Genomic DNA, 15306 nt, shown 5'->3' on the forward strand with positions numbered 1-15306 from the left:
GCGCGCGTCAAACACAAACAAATTCTCGCTGAGCGACCTCCCACTGAGAACACGGATATTTCGACAAATACTGAGAGTATATTTTTCATTTCTGCTCCGCTAGACTCGTTTCGTCGTTGCACACGTCCTGATACTAAAAGCATCGTGGAATTCCGACATTGAAATTCCGACAACTTCGGCACTCCCTCTGAAGTAGAGCCCTTCCTGCTCGTGAACACAACACAAGAGACTGGATGTTGCAAGCCCGTGACACCTCAGCATAGGGCCATAACTGTCCTCACATGAGCCTCCTGAGTAATAATTGAAGCACTGGCATGTACCGACACCGCACAATTGGTCTAAACAGACAGGGTGGCTCAATATGGACCTGATCATTTCTATGTAGATAGGCTTACTTTGGCATAGGCATACGAAGGAAACCCTGAATCACGTCCGGGCTGCAGGAGTAGTGCCGCAAAGCTTGTTTCTGTCTGTGCTTCATAAGAAAGTATGGATCATTAGCTGACTTCGTTGACTTACTTGCGGAGGCGAGGTAATATACTCTCAGGTATAGGCCGTCGAGCCTCTGCCAACCGACTAGGTAGAAATAATGTCTACTAAACTCCATGAATTTGGAAATATGCGTACCCCATGCGTTCTAAGATGTCTCGGCGTCGTCGGACTTGGAACATCCAACCACCATCATGCTTTCCTCGGATGATGTTTTCGAAGTAGGGTTTGTTCTCTTCGGAAAGTGTGTCCAAAATAGACGCATGTCCTGGCTCCAAGGAGCCATCAGGCAATTCGCGAGGATACGCTCGAAATTGTGGAGTGTAGATCAGGAAATATGAAATCCAAGAGCGCATATTGATCCCGAACTGGAGGTGTTGCGACCCGTTGGGTGGCTCCAGAACGGTAGTAATAATAGAATCCAAGAACGCCGTGATCGTGGGTAAGCGAATGCGTTCGTCGTGCGGAGGTGCAGGCTCGAGCGATACCGAGCGGCTGGTATCACGCACGTCGACAGACCAGAATGACTGAGGATGTACCGCAATGGAGGTATCCGCACAGAAGGGGATAGGCTTCTCCGTGTCCCCGGTACACTCGAGACAGACTGATGAGGGATAACAACTCGGGAGACTGGGGTCCACCATGCCATACTCTTGCCAGGTGGGGTGTGGCGCATCGAGCTTCTTGTATGGCAAGCTATCCATGATAGCTTTGCAAGCAGCTTCGAGGGCATCGTCTGGAACAATGAGGTGAAACTGAAACAGAACGGTCGGAACGCAATGAACAAAAGCCAGTGCGTCTTCTCCCCAGACGAGGCACGGAATATTGGCGTTTGCGACAGCGAGAGCAGGCCTGAGCCGGGCAAGCTCTTCCGCCGTGGTGTACGTACTGGAGTCGTAGAGGTGTACGCCCATCGTGTTGACTCAGAATAGATGGTTGGCTACAAGACGGTTATGAAACTTGCCGCGCAATGCGATTTTATAAGTACAACACAAGTTGTTTCCATGAGCGGCGGCCATCGCCGAATTTCCCAAAATGGAACGTTCATCTCCCGTACGCGGCAAGGATACTTCTCCACATCAACATCTACTATGCATCAGGATTGGGTCCATGCCAGTGAGCTGGCCTATATCAATATCTTCTGGCGCGATGATCCAGCGGCCCCGCCGTGGTCGCTCATAGGCTGCACTTGTATTGGTCCCTTGAAATCAGTAACGTCGAGGCGCGGGTCGCGTCCCGCCTGCTGGAACAAGTCAGCCCAATCATACTTTCCGGTATCGCGTTCAGCCTGCATTTTCGACAACAAGCAATCCAATCTTCCACATCTTTGGGATGCGTGAGCTTGTACTCCTCGAACTGGGCCTTGGCAGCGTCGTAATGGCCGCGTTCGTACTCTGCCTTGCCTCGCGGTGCATGGCCTTCTCATGGAGAGCAGCAGAGACGTCCGGCGTCGACAACGCACGTGTAGCATTGGACGGCGCTCCAGGGTACCACACCAGGCGCAGGTGTGCTTCTGTGCGGTGGCACGACCGCCTCGGGGTCCACTCGTAGCCTGTGGCTGTATGTAACGGCAGCTGGGAGCCAGCGCTTGGCTTTTGAAGTGGTCGCTGCCCACATTTCATTCAATTGTCTATTATGGAGGGCATAGTGCGAATTGATCGCAAGGATGCGCTGTATTTCCAGCTTCACGATGCCATTGTAGGGGTCGATCAGTACGATATCGGACGACTTCGGGATACCATAACCTCAGTCCCAAGATAGAAGCGGCGTGTTTATAACGTGCCCGATAGCTATTTGATTCTATGAACAATGCCCAACGCTCAGCGCTCAGTACTCAGTGGGGGCACTGAACTAGCACATTGTTGCATTTACACATCACGATTGGGGGACAACAAAACCCGTATAATGCGGCTCGCCAGCTCTCGCACATGATTTCATACTCCCTCGCAGAAGATGCTTGATGGCCATTTGCAAGGAGGAAGAAGAGCTTCCCATACCGCTACCAGCTCGGAAGTGACCACACTGATGAAGGGTGATCAGAAGCATCGATCACTGGTATTATTAGTGAACAGATGACTGTCCCTGTTATGGTTCTCACTCACCACCTCTCGCAACAATCTACGCTTCGTGGACCATTCCCGCCCAGGATCTATATCAGATGAATACAGATACGCTATGACCCCAATTCAGCCTGAGATGGAAGCATCGATTGTGTTCATCGAAGTTAGATGTCGTGGCCTCATATGCATGCGTCTACGAATCATGGGTTCGCATGCACGGTGGACACCGCACCTCTGGCTGATTCTATTGGAGAGTCAGGGTGTATGCAACCCTGTCGCTGAGAAACCCCTGCAATGTACGGGATGACTGGAGTGCCACAAGACCCTTCGTTCCTCAGCTTCTGTGGTTTGTATGAGCTGGATCATGACCACACATTGAATCGTAATGCAACGCTGACTGATGAATGGATAGCGCTCGCCTGAGCTTCGTACATTCAAAAATCCTCACCATGGTTGCTCGAACCTCAGGCTCTACATCCGACGTTTCCCTGCCAGAATACGGTCAGTTGAGCGACTTGTCTTCACTATCTCTTTAGTGTTCCTATACCGTGGCGTACGTGCCTCAGATCATTTCTCCGATGGACTCGGATCTCACATTCAAAGAACCGTGAGTAGCTCTCTGGCCAGCTTGAAAGACTTCCAGCTGACTCTTCACTTAGGACCGAAGTCACGTTAGCCTTGCCTTCTAATACACGTATATTGCTCCTAATCATATACCCTTGCAGTATCGGGATCGTAGGGGGCGGAGCCGCTGGCCTATATGCAGCACTTTATCTGCAACACTTTAATTGGGGGGTCTTTTCTCGGTAGCGCATCCGTTTCAAGGTCCATGTCTTCGAGCTTGAGGATAGAGTGGGAGGACGCATCTTCACGTGGAGATTCGACAAACATGCTCCCAATCAATACTTCGAGGCAGGTGCGATGCGCATCCCCAAGACTGAGATGCATCTGCCGGTGCTATCGCTAATCAAGTGCCTCGGGATCGAAACGATCCCCTACAAGTTGTCTCACGAGGGAAACTTCGTCTACGTCAATGGGCGAACGGGCGAGGACGTCACGGCTAACGCACTTGGTTTCGATCTCCCGGAGCCTTACAGGGACCAGACGGCCCCATTTTTGCTCCATAAAGCCTTGGAGCCGCTTCTGGAGGGTTTGCATGAGGATTTTGACACATGGTGGGGTAACCTCTTGCGCTGGGATAGGGTGTCATTCCGGCAATATCTCTTCGACGTGGCCGCGTACCCGAGCTCTGTCATCGACTTCATCGAAACCCTTTGCTCGCAAACCAATCAGTATGCCCTCAGCGTTCCCGAATTAGTGATGCAAAATATCGATTTTGGGAACACGGAGTGGGTCACTATACCTGATGGCATGGACCGGCTCCCCAATGCTATGGCTGAGAGGGTCCGTTGGAAGAATATTACTCTCAATGCTCGTGTCACTCAGCTCTCGGAAGAGAAATTCATCGCAAGAGATGGGAAACTCAAGCTGAAGATACGTCTCCGTGCACGGGTCGGCAACAGTGACCGTGTCGTGGGGGGTCTTTATGACAAGGTGAGCGCCTTGGGCTTTGATGGCTCTGTCGCCCAGTGCCTGAATCCCGACCCAAGGTCATCCTGGCTATCCCCCCTGTTGCCGTCAACATGATCCTCGATCGCCCCCGCTGGGGTTCCTTGAAGGAACAGGCTATCAGAGCCATGCATTACGAACCTCTCTTCAAGATGGGTCTGCGTTTCAAGACGCGCTTCTGGGAGAGAGGGGGGTCTGCATCTTTGGGCGGTCAGTCCACGACCGACCTCCGCATCCGCTGGATCGTCTATCCTTCGTATGGCATCGGTGACAGCGGTATGGGGGTCCTTCTGATTTACAGCTGGCTGTCGGACGCGACTGCTTGGGCTTCCGTTCCTTTCGAGGAGCGGCTCCAGATCGCACTGTTCGACCTCCAGCGAACGTATCCCCTGGTCAAGGTGAAAGACGAGTTCATCGAAGCGTCGGACGTCTTGTGGTCCAACCGCAACCCTACGGGCGACTGTGCGTTCTTGCCTGGGCAGTTCTCCGACTACTTCGAAATTGCCAAGAGCCGCGAGGGGAACATCTTCTTCGCTGGAGAGCACCTCAGCCGCCACCACACATGGATCGCCGGGGCACTCGATTCCGCCCGCCGCGTCGTCGGAGAGATCATCAAAGACGCATTCAGCGATCAGCTAGCGCAATTCGTAAGGTTCCCTCTCGGGCATCAAATTGGATGGATGCCGGCGTACGACAGCGATGAGCCGATAGGAGCATATGACCCTCGCGACGTCCGCTACAAACTCCTCTTTGAGAAGGCGAAGCAGCCCGACTTCGTCGAGAAGATGAAGAAGTCGATCATGGAGGGCCAGGTTCCACTGAGAGTCGGTCCCGCGGGCTTGCATTGAACAGGTACGCTGCTGTTCCACCGCCCACGCCAGTAAATGTCCCTTATCCCTTAAATTGTAGTCTTTAGTCGGAATGATGGGATCCGTGTCTAGTGTAGAAGGCCATCGTGATGCTCGATGCTTGGGCACGACGAACGGAGATTGACTTGTATATTCACAGATATCTGTGGTTGTTGATATCTTCTGAGACTTAACATTCCCTGCGTACAAGCCTGACTTCCTGATATATGAACCGGAACACACGTGTACAATACTATATAAATGACGATTTGTGCTACTTGATCTTGATCTAAGGGTTTTTGCAGCGAGGACGTGAGCGAGAGGGTCACTGTAGGTCAAGTTAGAGAAAATTTCAGTTCTCAAGGGGTCCAACACTAGTCTGCGAAACCAACACTTCGTACTGTACTCACCCAGTTTCTTATTGTGGTATGTGACCTCACGGCCAGCTGGTCTCGAAGCGTAGATAATCATACTAATCAGTATGCTCGTATTACAGACAATATAGGACCTCGCCCTCGCGGCGAATCATACACGAGTACAAGAGAGTTCCAACCGTAGATACGGTAATTCGGTCCAATCTACATTCTAGAAGTACACAATTACTACAACGATGTGATCCAATAAATGTGCTGTGATTATCACCACATGCCGGCGCGAGGTAGTCTATCCGATCAAAACAAGATATGCAACTCTGATCCTCTTGATGAAGGCATAAATATCGCGGTTCTTGTTGAGGTCATCCAGCATGATGGGAAGGTTGGGCAAAATGGGAGTCATAGTAGACACTAGGTTACATGAGCACCACTCGACACTGAGCAGAAAAACAGGATATACCTTTATAAGAGCGACTTGAGACATCTAGCACCAGACTGAATTCTCGATTAGAGTTATGAGTATCGAGTTGCAGGAACCGAATCAAAATCTTGTCCTTGTCGACACCTTCAATCTGACATTGCAAGCGATCGGCGCAGTGGACGACCTCTGGGGCAATTTTGGCAGCGTGTGACTCGAGCAACAGTCGCTCGCGTTCTCTTTCTGAATCCACCAAACGCGTTAGCGCGCAGAACGTTATTTCATTGAGAACGCACCTCGGCTCATATCTGCGGCCAGGGTTCGATGCTGCTCCACTTCGCCTTCCAGTGCGGCACAGCGGTCCCTTGCAGCCGAAAGCTGCCTCCTAAATGTTGCCACTAGCGTCTCCGCCTCCTTGCGCTCTTCTAGTTCGCTATCAATGACTGTCGCAGCTCGTCAATCAGTCAGCATATTGAGAGTTATGTTGAACGCACCTTTGATGAGCTCTATCTCTTTCAGCTTACACTGGTTTGTCTCCACCTCCACAGCTTGCGCCTTCTCCGCTAACTTCTTTCGAGTGGTCAAATGCACATTCTTACGATTGGCAATCTCCGTCAGAGCGCGCTGTGTATAGTTCGAGACAGCCCTCAGGAAGTTTTGAGTAGAGACTTCAAAAGCATCCAGTCTCAGATCAATTTGTGGATTCTGGGAGTTTAAGACAGAAGCAAGATCAAGCTTTGGAGCACGGGCGACTCGAGCCATCGCTGAAGGTGGTGGCGCGAAGCAAGAGAGTCTAGTCATGTGACCGTGTATGAGTGTGTTCAGATCTAAAGATGATCGACCTGCAAGACGCACTTTCATCCGGTTCCGCTGCTTCAAACCTCATGGCCTCACACAAAGAGAACCACTATGATGGCCTCCCTGATATTCGTATGAATACTGCAAAGGGAATGACAGTGGGGACCCCAGATATTCACATGGCCACAGCGAAAGGCTTGACCATGGAACACGATGTCAGGATGGAGACGGCGCGGGCGGGCACTACACTCAAACAAGGCGGTTTTCAATTGTGGGAAAGAGAGCTCTTGGAAAGTCCAGAAGTCAGGCGAAAGTCCACAGTCGCTCAGCTCTGTGAGTATCTGCTAGCATGGTCAAAAGATCATTTCCCTGCCGGAAACAATGCCTTTCAGGCTAGTAAGACTATGACGCTGACTGCTCATTATTTGATTTAGACTTTCTCGATTACTACTTCCAGGCACTGGGCTATCTTGCCGCACGTAAGGACCGGCGTGCCAAATTCGACGCAGACACCGCGGCTCGTAAACTGTCTGCCGCCGAGTATGCTAAGGAGTACAAGTCGTACTGTGGACGAGAGCGCGTTGTCCTGAGGAAGCGGCGCACAAAACTGAAAGTCGATCAGTTCCATATTATTGCACAAGTCGGACAGGGCGGCTATGGCGAGGTCTACTTGGCACGAAAGCAAGAAACTGGAGAAGTGTGCGCATTGAAGAAGATGCGCAAACGCACATTGTTCAAGATGGACGAGGTGCGTTCTATCGACATCTGACGAGGTTATTACTACACACTTCATCCATAGATCAGACATGTTCTGGTTGAACGCGATATCCTAACGGCGACAAAAACACCTTGGCTTGTGCGGCTGCTATACGCTTTCCAGGACCCTTCGTACGTCTACCTCGCGATGGAATACGTTCCAGGCGGAGACTTCAGAACTTTACTCAACAACTCAGGCGTACTCAAGGAGGAGCATGCGCGGTTTTATATAACAGAAATGTTTGCAGGGGTGAATGAGTTGCATAAGCTAGGCTACATCCACCGTGATCTGAAACCAGAGGTTAGTGCTGTGACACAAGCTTGGATCAATAAAAGGCTGATGTCATTGTATCGGTGCGGTAGAACTTTTTGGTTGACGGCACTGGCCATGTGAAATTGACAGACTTCGGTCTCGCAACGGGAGCGCTTAATCCTCAGCGTATCGAATCCCTCAAAGTAAAGGTGTGTAATTTCGGTTTTACCTGGCGATCTGAAGCACTCAAGCACCTCCAAGCTCGATAAAGTGAAAGACAATCAAATCATTCATCGGTCCACCCTAGAAAGACGGTCCATTTACCGATCTATCCGGAACTCAGACCCTCGGTACGCTGACTCGATTGTCGGTTCGCCGGACTACATGGCACCGGAGGTTCTCCGCGGTAAACCGTACACATTCTCCGTCGACTATTGGTCCCTGGGTTGTATTCTCTTCGAATTCCTGGCCGGTTTCCCTCCATTTAGTGGCAGCACACCGGAGGAGACATGGACCAACCTCAAGAATTGGACGAAGGTTCTCCGACGGCCCGAATATGACAAGCCTGAAGATCTGATCTTCAACCTCTCCGACACTGCATGGGACGCCGTGACACGGTCAGATCGCGTCCATTAGCGGAATGATGTCATTTCGACTCACGCAAACCAGGTTGATTGCCCATGCCAGCTCGCGGTACGCGACGTTGTCGCAAATTGCAAGCCATCCCTTCTTCGACGGCGTCAAATGGGACAACCTACGTTCCACCAAGGCCCCGTTCGTGCCCGCCCTCGATTCGGAAATCGATACCGGGTACTATGACGACTTCACCTCGCCAGAAGACATGGCCAAGTACGCCGAGGTCAGGGAGAAGCAGAAGAACGTCGATCGGGTCAGAGAGAAGGACGAGCCGTTCGCACGCGGTGTGTGGGTCGGCTTCACGTTCGGGAAGAATGGGCCAAACGTGAAAGCCTTCAATGCCATCGGTGGGGGATCTGACGGCCACGAGATGATGGCTACTATCTTTTAAAGTAGGCGTCGTACGTATACCCCCACAGTCGCCTTCTCCAGTCGCATTCGATACCAGCCGCATCCCGTCGCTTTGTCATGTTGTCGTCGTCGTTCATTCGGGGGATGGAATCAGTGTGTAGTGTTATGTAATCAAATAGAGGTACCACAGGTGTGGTGGAGGAAAACGCGTTGAAGCCGAAGCGATGTCGGCGGGAGGATCCTGAGGAAAAACATCAGCGGATATGTTCTATTTCTTTTGTTTTCTTCTCTTTTCTTCAGTTTCTTTTCTTGACTGCTATCGAACGAAAGTGAAAAGTACGTACGAACGTTTCCTCTCGACTCTATGGCTTGCGGAGACGGCGCGGACGGAGAGATGGTGTGATCGCCGTAGGGTGCCATCGTCACCACGCTCCTGAGGGCGGCAGGACGCGCACGTAAATATGGTGCGACGGAGGCATCATCCTCGATAGGCTGAGACATTGGCGGTTGCGCATTCAAACTTGAAGCGTCGGGCCTAGCTTGCTCGTGTGCAGGAAAAGGCTTCCCGCTCGTTTCGGATAATGGCTTGCCGGATTCGGACATGTGTCGATCGATCGGACAAGTTGAAGCTCTGTCTTTCGTGTACGTCATTTCTCTTCTCTCAAGCTGGTCGTGACATCATCCATCCTGTCTACTTTGTAAATATATAAACCCGGATCGACATCCTGGAATCCCATCTTTCCTCTCTCCCTCGAGTTACCATTATCTCCTCTACTCTTTCCGCGCTGGTACAGACGAGTGACCCGAGTGTCACGCGTACATAGTAAGTGCTTCGTTCGTTCATAGTATCATACGCGCGTTGCGATCCTCACTCAGCTGCAGGCTCTCAGTAGCCCGTCTCTGATCGGCCGCTCGTCACCGTCTCTGCACCACTGCCAACTCCTGCCGCGAGCTTCTGTCCCACTTTGCCAAAGTGTATACTTCGCAAGGGGAGGTCTATCAATATTGGTTTTGCTGTATAACAAGAGCTACAGAAGGGTGGTGTAGTGCAACAACAACAACAACAACAACAACAACAGGGTATCGGGATCCAAGGTGAGCTCTCCAACAGCCAGGTATATCGCCGCTTTCAGGTCGAGTTCGTCTTTCGTTCAGGTCCTGCGTTGGGCGCTGCCGGCGTTTCTAGGTTTGCACTAGCAGAACATGAGTCGACGGCCGGTACGCATTCGACAATAGAGCGGCTTACAGGATGTTGTCGATCTCGTCTGATGGCTCGGTGTGGTCTCTGACACGCATGAAGATCATCGGGAGCGCGAAGACAAGACCTCCGACGAGGAGCGCCCATGTGGAGACAAAGATGTTCATGTACCTGCCCCGGAAAGCCCGTCGATCATTTTTTGCGCTGCCATGGCCTGATGAAAACACTCACGGGAGACTCACGGCGTCTCCACGCCAGATGCCCGCCGCGCCGGCAGACTGGAGAGACTTGTCTTGAGGGGGAGGGGAATGAGCACGCGACCCCCGACACGCACGCAAGCGACTCACAGAATCCAGTCAAGTTGGCGAGCTTCGCGGGGTCGTTCGACATGGCGCCCATGATCCAGTACGCGGTCGTCTGCCACATCGCATCGAGCATGCCGCAGATGATGTACAGGAACACCCGGCCGACATACGGCTTGTCGTAGATGTCGATCTTGTCGTCGTCCTGTGCCTCCAGCGCGATGGTAGCGCGGGTGTAGTTCCTGAACAGCGCGCATGAGTCTGCAGGAAACGGCGCGACCGGCGGATGAGACAACACACTTTTGGTAGAAGTATGCCCAAATGTGGACGACAAAGACCATGAGGAAAAGCGCGGTCCACCCCGCGAACGCGCGGAAGCGGCGGGTCAGCGCCCTCTGGTCCAGGAGGAAGCCGATGCTGACGGAGCCCACGATCTGCGCTAGCCAGTACACGAGGTTGTTGAGCGCGCGCGCACGGATCGTAAAGAGCGCGGCGTTGTAGTCGTTGAATTCTGTAGACGATGCGCTGAGCGTCGCGCACGAGCACGGGGAGCCAGGTGAAGATACCCACGCCAGGTGTAGAACCAGTTGCTGGCGAAGAACATCGGGAACAAAAGAATGATGGTGGGGTCCGTGCGGAGGGTGATCCAGAGGCCGTAGAACTCGGTCTTCCAGGAGGGGTGGCGGAGCGTCATCACCTTGGTGCCGTCCGACCGGCGCATCTTGTCGGGGTTGGCCATCAGCATTGGGATAAGCACGCCAATGCAGGTGAGGACGAGGAAACCGATCTGTGCGAATATTAGGTCGCTGTCGAACCCGGCTGCCAGAACCTGTACTTACGTAGGTACCGTTCCCGACTAGGAGCACGAGGCACAGTCAGCATCCTGGCGCGCTGCAGTCGCTTTGCAACATACCTGCATTTGCCTAGCAAGCATGGTGAGCTCGACGGGTAAGTGCCAGACGCGCTGAGGTGCTCACAGTCGAGTGGAAATTCTGGCCGAGCGAGACGGACGCGCCGACGACGCCGCCGAGGTTGAAGATGGTCCAGAAGATGCCGATGAACGCGCCCTTCTGGCTCTCGATGGGGTACGCCAGCATGAGGCAGCCCTGGGCCGTCCACAGCAGCCCGGCGCAGATGCCCAGGACGGCGCCGGCGGCGATGACGAAGGCACCCGCCTTCGGGTGGATGTTGACGGTTCTACAAAGCACAAGCGCTCAGACGGCGCACAGAACATACGGGGAGGTAGTGTTGTGGGCGGAAATGCTAGAGGCCGACTTTTGCGAAATCCGTTCTGCCATCTGCCATGGCAGTTGCCTGGCGGGCAGAAATACCTGGCAGAGTGGCAGATTTCTGCCAACAACACTACGGGGAGGGTGCACACGCACAGGTAGGAGCCGATGTAGAGGGCGTAGCCGCTGCTGCCGAGGAGGAGGGTGAGGCGGGGGCCGAGCACATTGTTGATCGAGCTGGGTGATCATCACGTCAATACGGCGCACGGGGACAGGCAGCAGCGGGGCACACGACGCACCCGGCAAAGAATGCGGTGAACGCAAAGGTCGCATACAGCGCGACGTTCGCGTTCGCGCTCGTCGTCGTGCTCAGCTGCCCGCCGCCGCCGAGGCCGTTCAGCGCGTTGAACAGCCCGGGGCCCATGAAGCAGACGAAGCCGAGCATGAACACCTGAACGACGGGGTTGTAGTAGAAGCCCTTGAGCCCGGTCGGGCGCTGGAACTCTGCGGGGGCAGCGGCGGCGGCGGGGGACTCGACGTCGATGCCGCTCCCGCTGGCATTGTCCTTCTCGAGGGAGTAGTCGGACATCGACATGTCTGCCTGAGGGACGGGGACGAGGGAAGGGAGAGAGGCGGAGCGCGGAGGCAGCGCGCATGGCTTGTAATATACGGTATCTCTGGCGGTAGAAGGTCCGGCGGCAGGCTATCAGCAGGGCAGATGAGCCCTCCATGTGGCCGTCTGAATCTCTCCGCCAACTTGGTGCGCTTCTTCTCTGCATTGCATATATTCTAGTCGCCCTCCGCCCCAGCGGAGAGTGCAGCCCCGTCCTTGATGCGTCCCTGCGCACAGCCCATTCGGCCGCCAAGCCATCTCCGTGGGACCGCAACAAACGCTCCCGCCCGGTGATGCTCATCCAGACGTGTCTGGTCCGAAGTATCGTCTTGCAGGCTCCATTCACCGCTGCATCATTGCAATTACGTCCAGCAAGGTTCGAGTCCAGCGTTATCGTACATAACCGAGCATTAGCACCGAGCTTCCGTTGAGCTCTATCGCACAAAGCCCCCCGTCCATGCGCCGTTTCACTTCGCCGCCCTGCGAGCTTTGGGAGCCATAAGGATTGCCGTGCGTGCGTCTCTAGCGTCGAGCTAAAGTGCAGCAATCTTCGGCCAAGGGTACGGCAAGGCACAATATGGGCATCGATCGGTCCCGACCGAACCGTCGGGCGCAATTGTTGCTCATGATGTTGCTCATGATCATGTGGGCAACGAGCTCAAAACAAGGCCCTGTCACCCTGGCTACATAGACGCACCCTGCGATATGACCGACGCGTTCTATACCGTCTTCGACTTTTCTTCTGCGCGCCTGTAATTGATGGAAAACAGGTATGCGCCTTGAGCTGACATTCAAGCGGCCATAATTAGTTAGTCAGGTATTCCATTGATATGAGATACGTAGTTATACCATGAAACGTCGAACCGTGTTATATCGTGCCTGAATGCGACAGCGGACGCGCATTTTCACGCGTCCTGAATGAGTTGGCTGATGTGAGCGGGTTTGCTGCGTCGGGATCCTTCCGTTGGCAGTCGTCATTATAGTCATGAAATTCATCGCGAATCATATACACCATCATTGTATGGCGAGAGTGTTTGTTAGAATACACCGCAAAATCTTGGTACACCCGGTAGATGGGCTCCCCCATACGATGCACGATCAAGATTCAGCTAGCGCGAGAAAGGCGAACATCGGTCTACGTAGCGAACGATCCAGAATAGAGATGCATATGCAAGCGACACGCCCGCTCATTCCGTCGCCGTGGCGACACGGTCACGCAGGCCATCAGCCGTCACGGTCGCCTCGGCTGAAGTCGTGGTGCCCGAGCTCGCCTTCTGGTGCACGTTCACAAACACGGGCTTCACGACGGTTCCATACAGAGCTTGAGCGCCCTACAGCATCAAGTCAAGTGAGCAAAGAATCTTGAAGGAGTGATGACGTCAGGAACGTACGCGGAATGCGGGGAGCTGGAGCCAGAGGATGAAGAGGGTCTTGAAGGCGAAGTACCACGGGAAGTAGTAGAGCACAACGCGCAGCGCGAAGCTTTCCGTAAAGTTGAAGAAGCCAAAGACGACCCAGTACGTGAGCCACTGGATGTCATCCTGATGGCCAGGAGTCTCGAGCGCCTTGACGGAGAGATACGCGGGGAGGCCCCAGCCAATGAGGTTGGAGACGGGAGCCGCGAACGCGTTGATCGAGTGGAAGACGGCGAGGACGAAGACGGCGCCGAGGAAGGCATAGCTCTTCGGCACCTGGGTTCGCTGCTCAAAGGCGTTGAAGACGGAGTATTTTGACAACTAAAGGTCGCGTGATGGCGCAAGTGTCAATTTTAGACCCGCTGGCAAGAGCGGCGGCGGACGGAACGCACCTCTTTGTCGAGTTGGTTGATGTAGTAGGTAGCCTTGACCTGAGCCTGCTGGACAGCGGGGTGCTGCTGGAGCTTCTGCGTGGCAGACATCTGGGGTGTGACGTGCACGACGCAGCGGATGATAGACACGAAAAATGAGCAACGGAATGTTTGTCTGATGCAGTGCACTGACCTTGGGAAGAATAGAAAAAGGAATAGGAGGGAGGAGAGAAGGAGGAGGTGGTGGTGGAAGCTGAAGAACAGCGAGGGCGTGCTTGGGGTTGTATAGGCTTTGATGACGCGTGTTTGCCTGCCACGTACGTCAGCGACCCTCCCCTCGCCGCCGCAGCCACCCGCTCCAGCCAGAATCGGCCCTCCATGGCAGACTACCAGGCCGTTCACGTATGTTTTCGTTTTATTCTGCTTTCTCTGCCTGCTGCTTACCCACCGCCCTCGGCCAGGCTCTCCACCGCACGCTTCCCTCGTTTTCACCCTCAGTCCCCGTGGGGCTCCTGCCTTACCTCGCCTTCCTCCTCCTCGCCGCAACATTCGTCCTCGCGTTCTACTTTTCCACGTAAGCACACATTCTGCTTCCTGCGCTACACAGCTGATGTGGACCTGTACATTGTAGACTCCCGACAGACAAGGTCCCTATCCGTGAAGTCGCCGTCGCCTCCCTCGCCAGCATCCTCGCCGGTTTCGGCGTCGTCGCCATGTTCTGCACCGTCGGTGTGTACGTATAGCCGCAACCCGGAGGTATCCAACCATGCTCCACCTCGCACACGGAGGCGCCCCCTTGGAATACACTTAGTTGTTGACGCGCCAGCCAAATTTGCACTTGACACACTGCCAATAGCATGCCTGTTAGCCAGTCGCCAAAAGCTTGGGTCCCGCGCGCACGCACGGTATAGAATATCGTAGATCCCTCGTCCGCGCTTCTCAGCTGTACACCCCCAGATCAATGCATGCCAATGGTCTGATGCACATATTCTCTCACCTGAGCTTCTTGCGAGTACGCTTCCATGTGTCCGCATTCCGGGCATTTCTCGGTCACCTGCGATCAGAACCGTGTCAAGGCCGTGCCAGTCTAGAGCACGAATGCCGCAGACCTTGAGCAGCGCTTCGTTGGCTTCGTGCACCTTCGTCTGCGTCTTCCCCTTCTGCCGTAGTGGCGACGGGAATGCGTCCGGGTGGGATCGTGTCACAATTTCAATATTTTCGTACGCTGTGAGACGCGTTCGCTAGCCCATCTACCGAGGGAGTGAACAGGCTGTACGCACAGCTGGCAGGCTCTTGGTGGCCGCATTGTTCGCATGTCACCTCGTCTTCGCCATCCTGGGGAAGGTTGAGCAGAGTTCCGCAATCCGGGCAGAACAAGAGAGAACCTGGGATCATAGGATGTTTAGCAATGCTGGTCTGCCTACGACGGGCTGGCATTCGACTGACCTATTTTGTCGGCGTGTCTGGGCATAGCGAGGGCAGCCAGGCGCTGTGGCTGAGGAAAGGCACGGGGAAACAAGCGACGGGGGTGATCGACGATTTTCGGACGCGTGCCATGTGATCGCGATCGATTCCACAAGCATACATACCGTACCTGCTAAGTGCTACTACTTCCGCCTCTCGCTC

The 15306-nt window shown here is 54.1% G+C and overlaps 8 protein-coding genes across 8 annotated transcripts; 3 read left to right on the plus strand and 5 right to left on the minus strand.

The window, feature by feature from the left end:
- Positions 1 to 426: 426 nt before the first annotated feature.
- POSPLADRAFT_1052048 (hypothetical protein) lies at positions 427 to 1403 on the minus strand (the record flags this gene model as incomplete). Its single annotated transcript, XM_024480237.1, has 3 exons — positions 427 to 466; positions 520 to 576; positions 628 to 1403. 3 exons carry the CDS (start codon positions 1401 to 1403, stop codon positions 427 to 429), a joined length of 873 nt encoding a protein of 290 aa, XP_024344736.1.
- Positions 1404 to 3127: 1724 nt separating this feature from the next.
- On the plus strand, positions 3128 to 4966 carry POSPLADRAFT_1052049 (hypothetical protein; the record flags this gene model as incomplete). Its single annotated transcript, XM_024480238.1, has 5 exons — positions 3128 to 3156; positions 3209 to 3220; positions 3275 to 3284; positions 3360 to 4103; positions 4160 to 4966. 5 exons carry the CDS (start codon positions 3128 to 3130, stop codon positions 4964 to 4966), a joined length of 1602 nt encoding a protein of 533 aa, XP_024344737.1.
- Positions 4967 to 5629: 663 nt separating this feature from the next.
- On the minus strand, positions 5630 to 6520 carry POSPLADRAFT_1129706 (hypothetical protein; the record flags this gene model as incomplete). The annotated part of the gene is made up of 4 exons (XM_024483871.1): positions 5630 to 5751; positions 5801 to 6001; positions 6055 to 6201; positions 6253 to 6520. The coding sequence occupies 4 exons, from the start codon at positions 6518 to 6520 to the stop codon at positions 5630 to 5632; spliced, it is 738 nt and encodes a 245-aa protein (XP_024344738.1).
- A 257-nt stretch (positions 6521 to 6777) lies between these two features.
- On the plus strand, positions 6778 to 8592 carry POSPLADRAFT_1130314 (hypothetical protein; the record flags this gene model as incomplete). Its single annotated transcript, XM_024483941.1, has 6 exons — positions 6778 to 6889; positions 6991 to 7304; positions 7356 to 7613; positions 7676 to 7774; positions 7827 to 8182; positions 8235 to 8592. The coding sequence occupies 6 exons, from the start codon at positions 6778 to 6780 to the stop codon at positions 8590 to 8592; spliced, it is 1497 nt and encodes a 498-aa protein (XP_024344739.1).
- A 900-nt stretch (positions 8593 to 9492) lies between these two features.
- Positions 9493 to 11900, minus strand: POSPLADRAFT_1038254 (hypothetical protein). The gene is made up of 11 exons (XM_024477355.1): positions 11581 to 11900; positions 11438 to 11518; positions 11030 to 11249; positions 10966 to 10975; positions 10892 to 10908; positions 10623 to 10839; positions 10353 to 10563; positions 10098 to 10294; positions 9982 to 10042; positions 9799 to 9921; positions 9493 to 9745 (listed from the first exon to the last, which is right to left on the minus strand). The coding sequence occupies exons 1-11, from the start codon at positions 11874 to 11876 to the stop codon at positions 9682 to 9684; spliced, it is 1497 nt and encodes a 498-aa protein (XP_024344740.1). The 5' UTR covers positions 11877 to 11900; the 3' UTR covers positions 9493 to 9681.
- Positions 11901 to 13081: 1181 nt separating this feature from the next.
- On the minus strand, positions 13082 to 13791 carry POSPLADRAFT_1127686 (hypothetical protein; the record flags this gene model as incomplete). Its single annotated transcript, XM_024483651.1, has 3 exons — positions 13082 to 13225; positions 13286 to 13630; positions 13702 to 13791. The coding sequence occupies 3 exons, from the start codon at positions 13789 to 13791 to the stop codon at positions 13082 to 13084; spliced, it is 579 nt and encodes a 192-aa protein (XP_024344741.1).
- Positions 13792 to 14041: 250 nt separating this feature from the next.
- On the plus strand, positions 14042 to 14663 carry POSPLADRAFT_1038256 (hypothetical protein). The gene is made up of 3 exons (XM_024477356.1): positions 14042 to 14086; positions 14146 to 14254; positions 14312 to 14663. Exons 1-3 carry the CDS (start codon positions 14059 to 14061, stop codon positions 14421 to 14423), a joined length of 249 nt encoding a protein of 82 aa, XP_024344742.1. The 5' UTR covers positions 14042 to 14058; the 3' UTR covers positions 14424 to 14663.
- Positions 14272 to 15157, minus strand: POSPLADRAFT_1038257 (hypothetical protein). Its single transcript, XM_024477357.1, has 6 exons — positions 15127 to 15157; positions 14961 to 15065; positions 14790 to 14905; positions 14678 to 14734; positions 14585 to 14623; positions 14272 to 14526 (listed from the first exon to the last, which is right to left on the minus strand). Exons 1-6 carry the CDS (start codon positions 15149 to 15151, stop codon positions 14488 to 14490), a joined length of 381 nt encoding a protein of 126 aa, XP_024344743.1. The 5' UTR covers positions 15152 to 15157; the 3' UTR covers positions 14272 to 14487.
- Between the last annotated feature and the right edge of the window lie 149 nt (positions 15158 to 15306).

The sequence above is a fragment of the Postia placenta genome (assembly GCF_002117355.1).
Source record: "Postia placenta MAD-698-R-SB12 unplaced genomic scaffold POSPLAscaffold_1, whole genome shotgun sequence".
Lineage (NCBI taxonomy): Eukaryota > Fungi > Basidiomycota > Agaricomycetes > Polyporales > Adustoporiaceae > Rhodonia > Rhodonia placenta.

Bases quoted from the DNA above. Each gene is read 5' to 3' on its own strand.
- POSPLADRAFT_1038254 (XM_024477355.1), bottom strand. From the start codon at position 11,876: ATGTCGATGTCCGACTACTCCCTCGAGAAGGACAATGCCAGCGGGAGC. The intron at 11,519-11,580 runs GTGCGTCGTGTG...ATGATCACCCAG, and splicing joins TTCACCGCATTCTTTGCCGG to CTCGATCAACAATGTGCTCG. The intron at 9,922-9,981 runs GTGAGTGTTTTC...TTTCCGGGGCAG, and splicing joins GGAGACGCCGTGAGTCTCCC to GTACATGAACATCTTTGTCT.
- POSPLADRAFT_1038256 (XM_024477356.1), top strand. From the start codon at position 14,059: ATGGCAGACTACCAGGCCGTTCACGTAT. The intron at 14,087-14,145 runs GTTTTCGTTTTA...TCGGCCAGGCTC, and splicing joins CTACCAGGCCGTTCACGTAT to TCCACCGCACGCTTCCCTCG. The intron at 14,255-14,311 runs GTAAGCACACAT...TGTACATTGTAG, and splicing joins CTCGCGTTCTACTTTTCCAC to ACTCCCGACAGACAAGGTCC.
- POSPLADRAFT_1038257 (XM_024477357.1), bottom strand. From the start codon at position 15,151: ATGCCCAGACACGCCGACAAAATAG. The intron at 15,066-15,126 runs GTCAGTCGAATG...CTATGATCCCAG, and splicing joins CAGACACGCCGACAAAATAG to GTTCTCTCTTGTTCTGCCCG. The intron at 14,906-14,960 runs GTGCGTACAGCC...CGCGTCTCACAG, and splicing joins CCACCAAGAGCCTGCCAGCT to CGTACGAAAATATTGAAATT.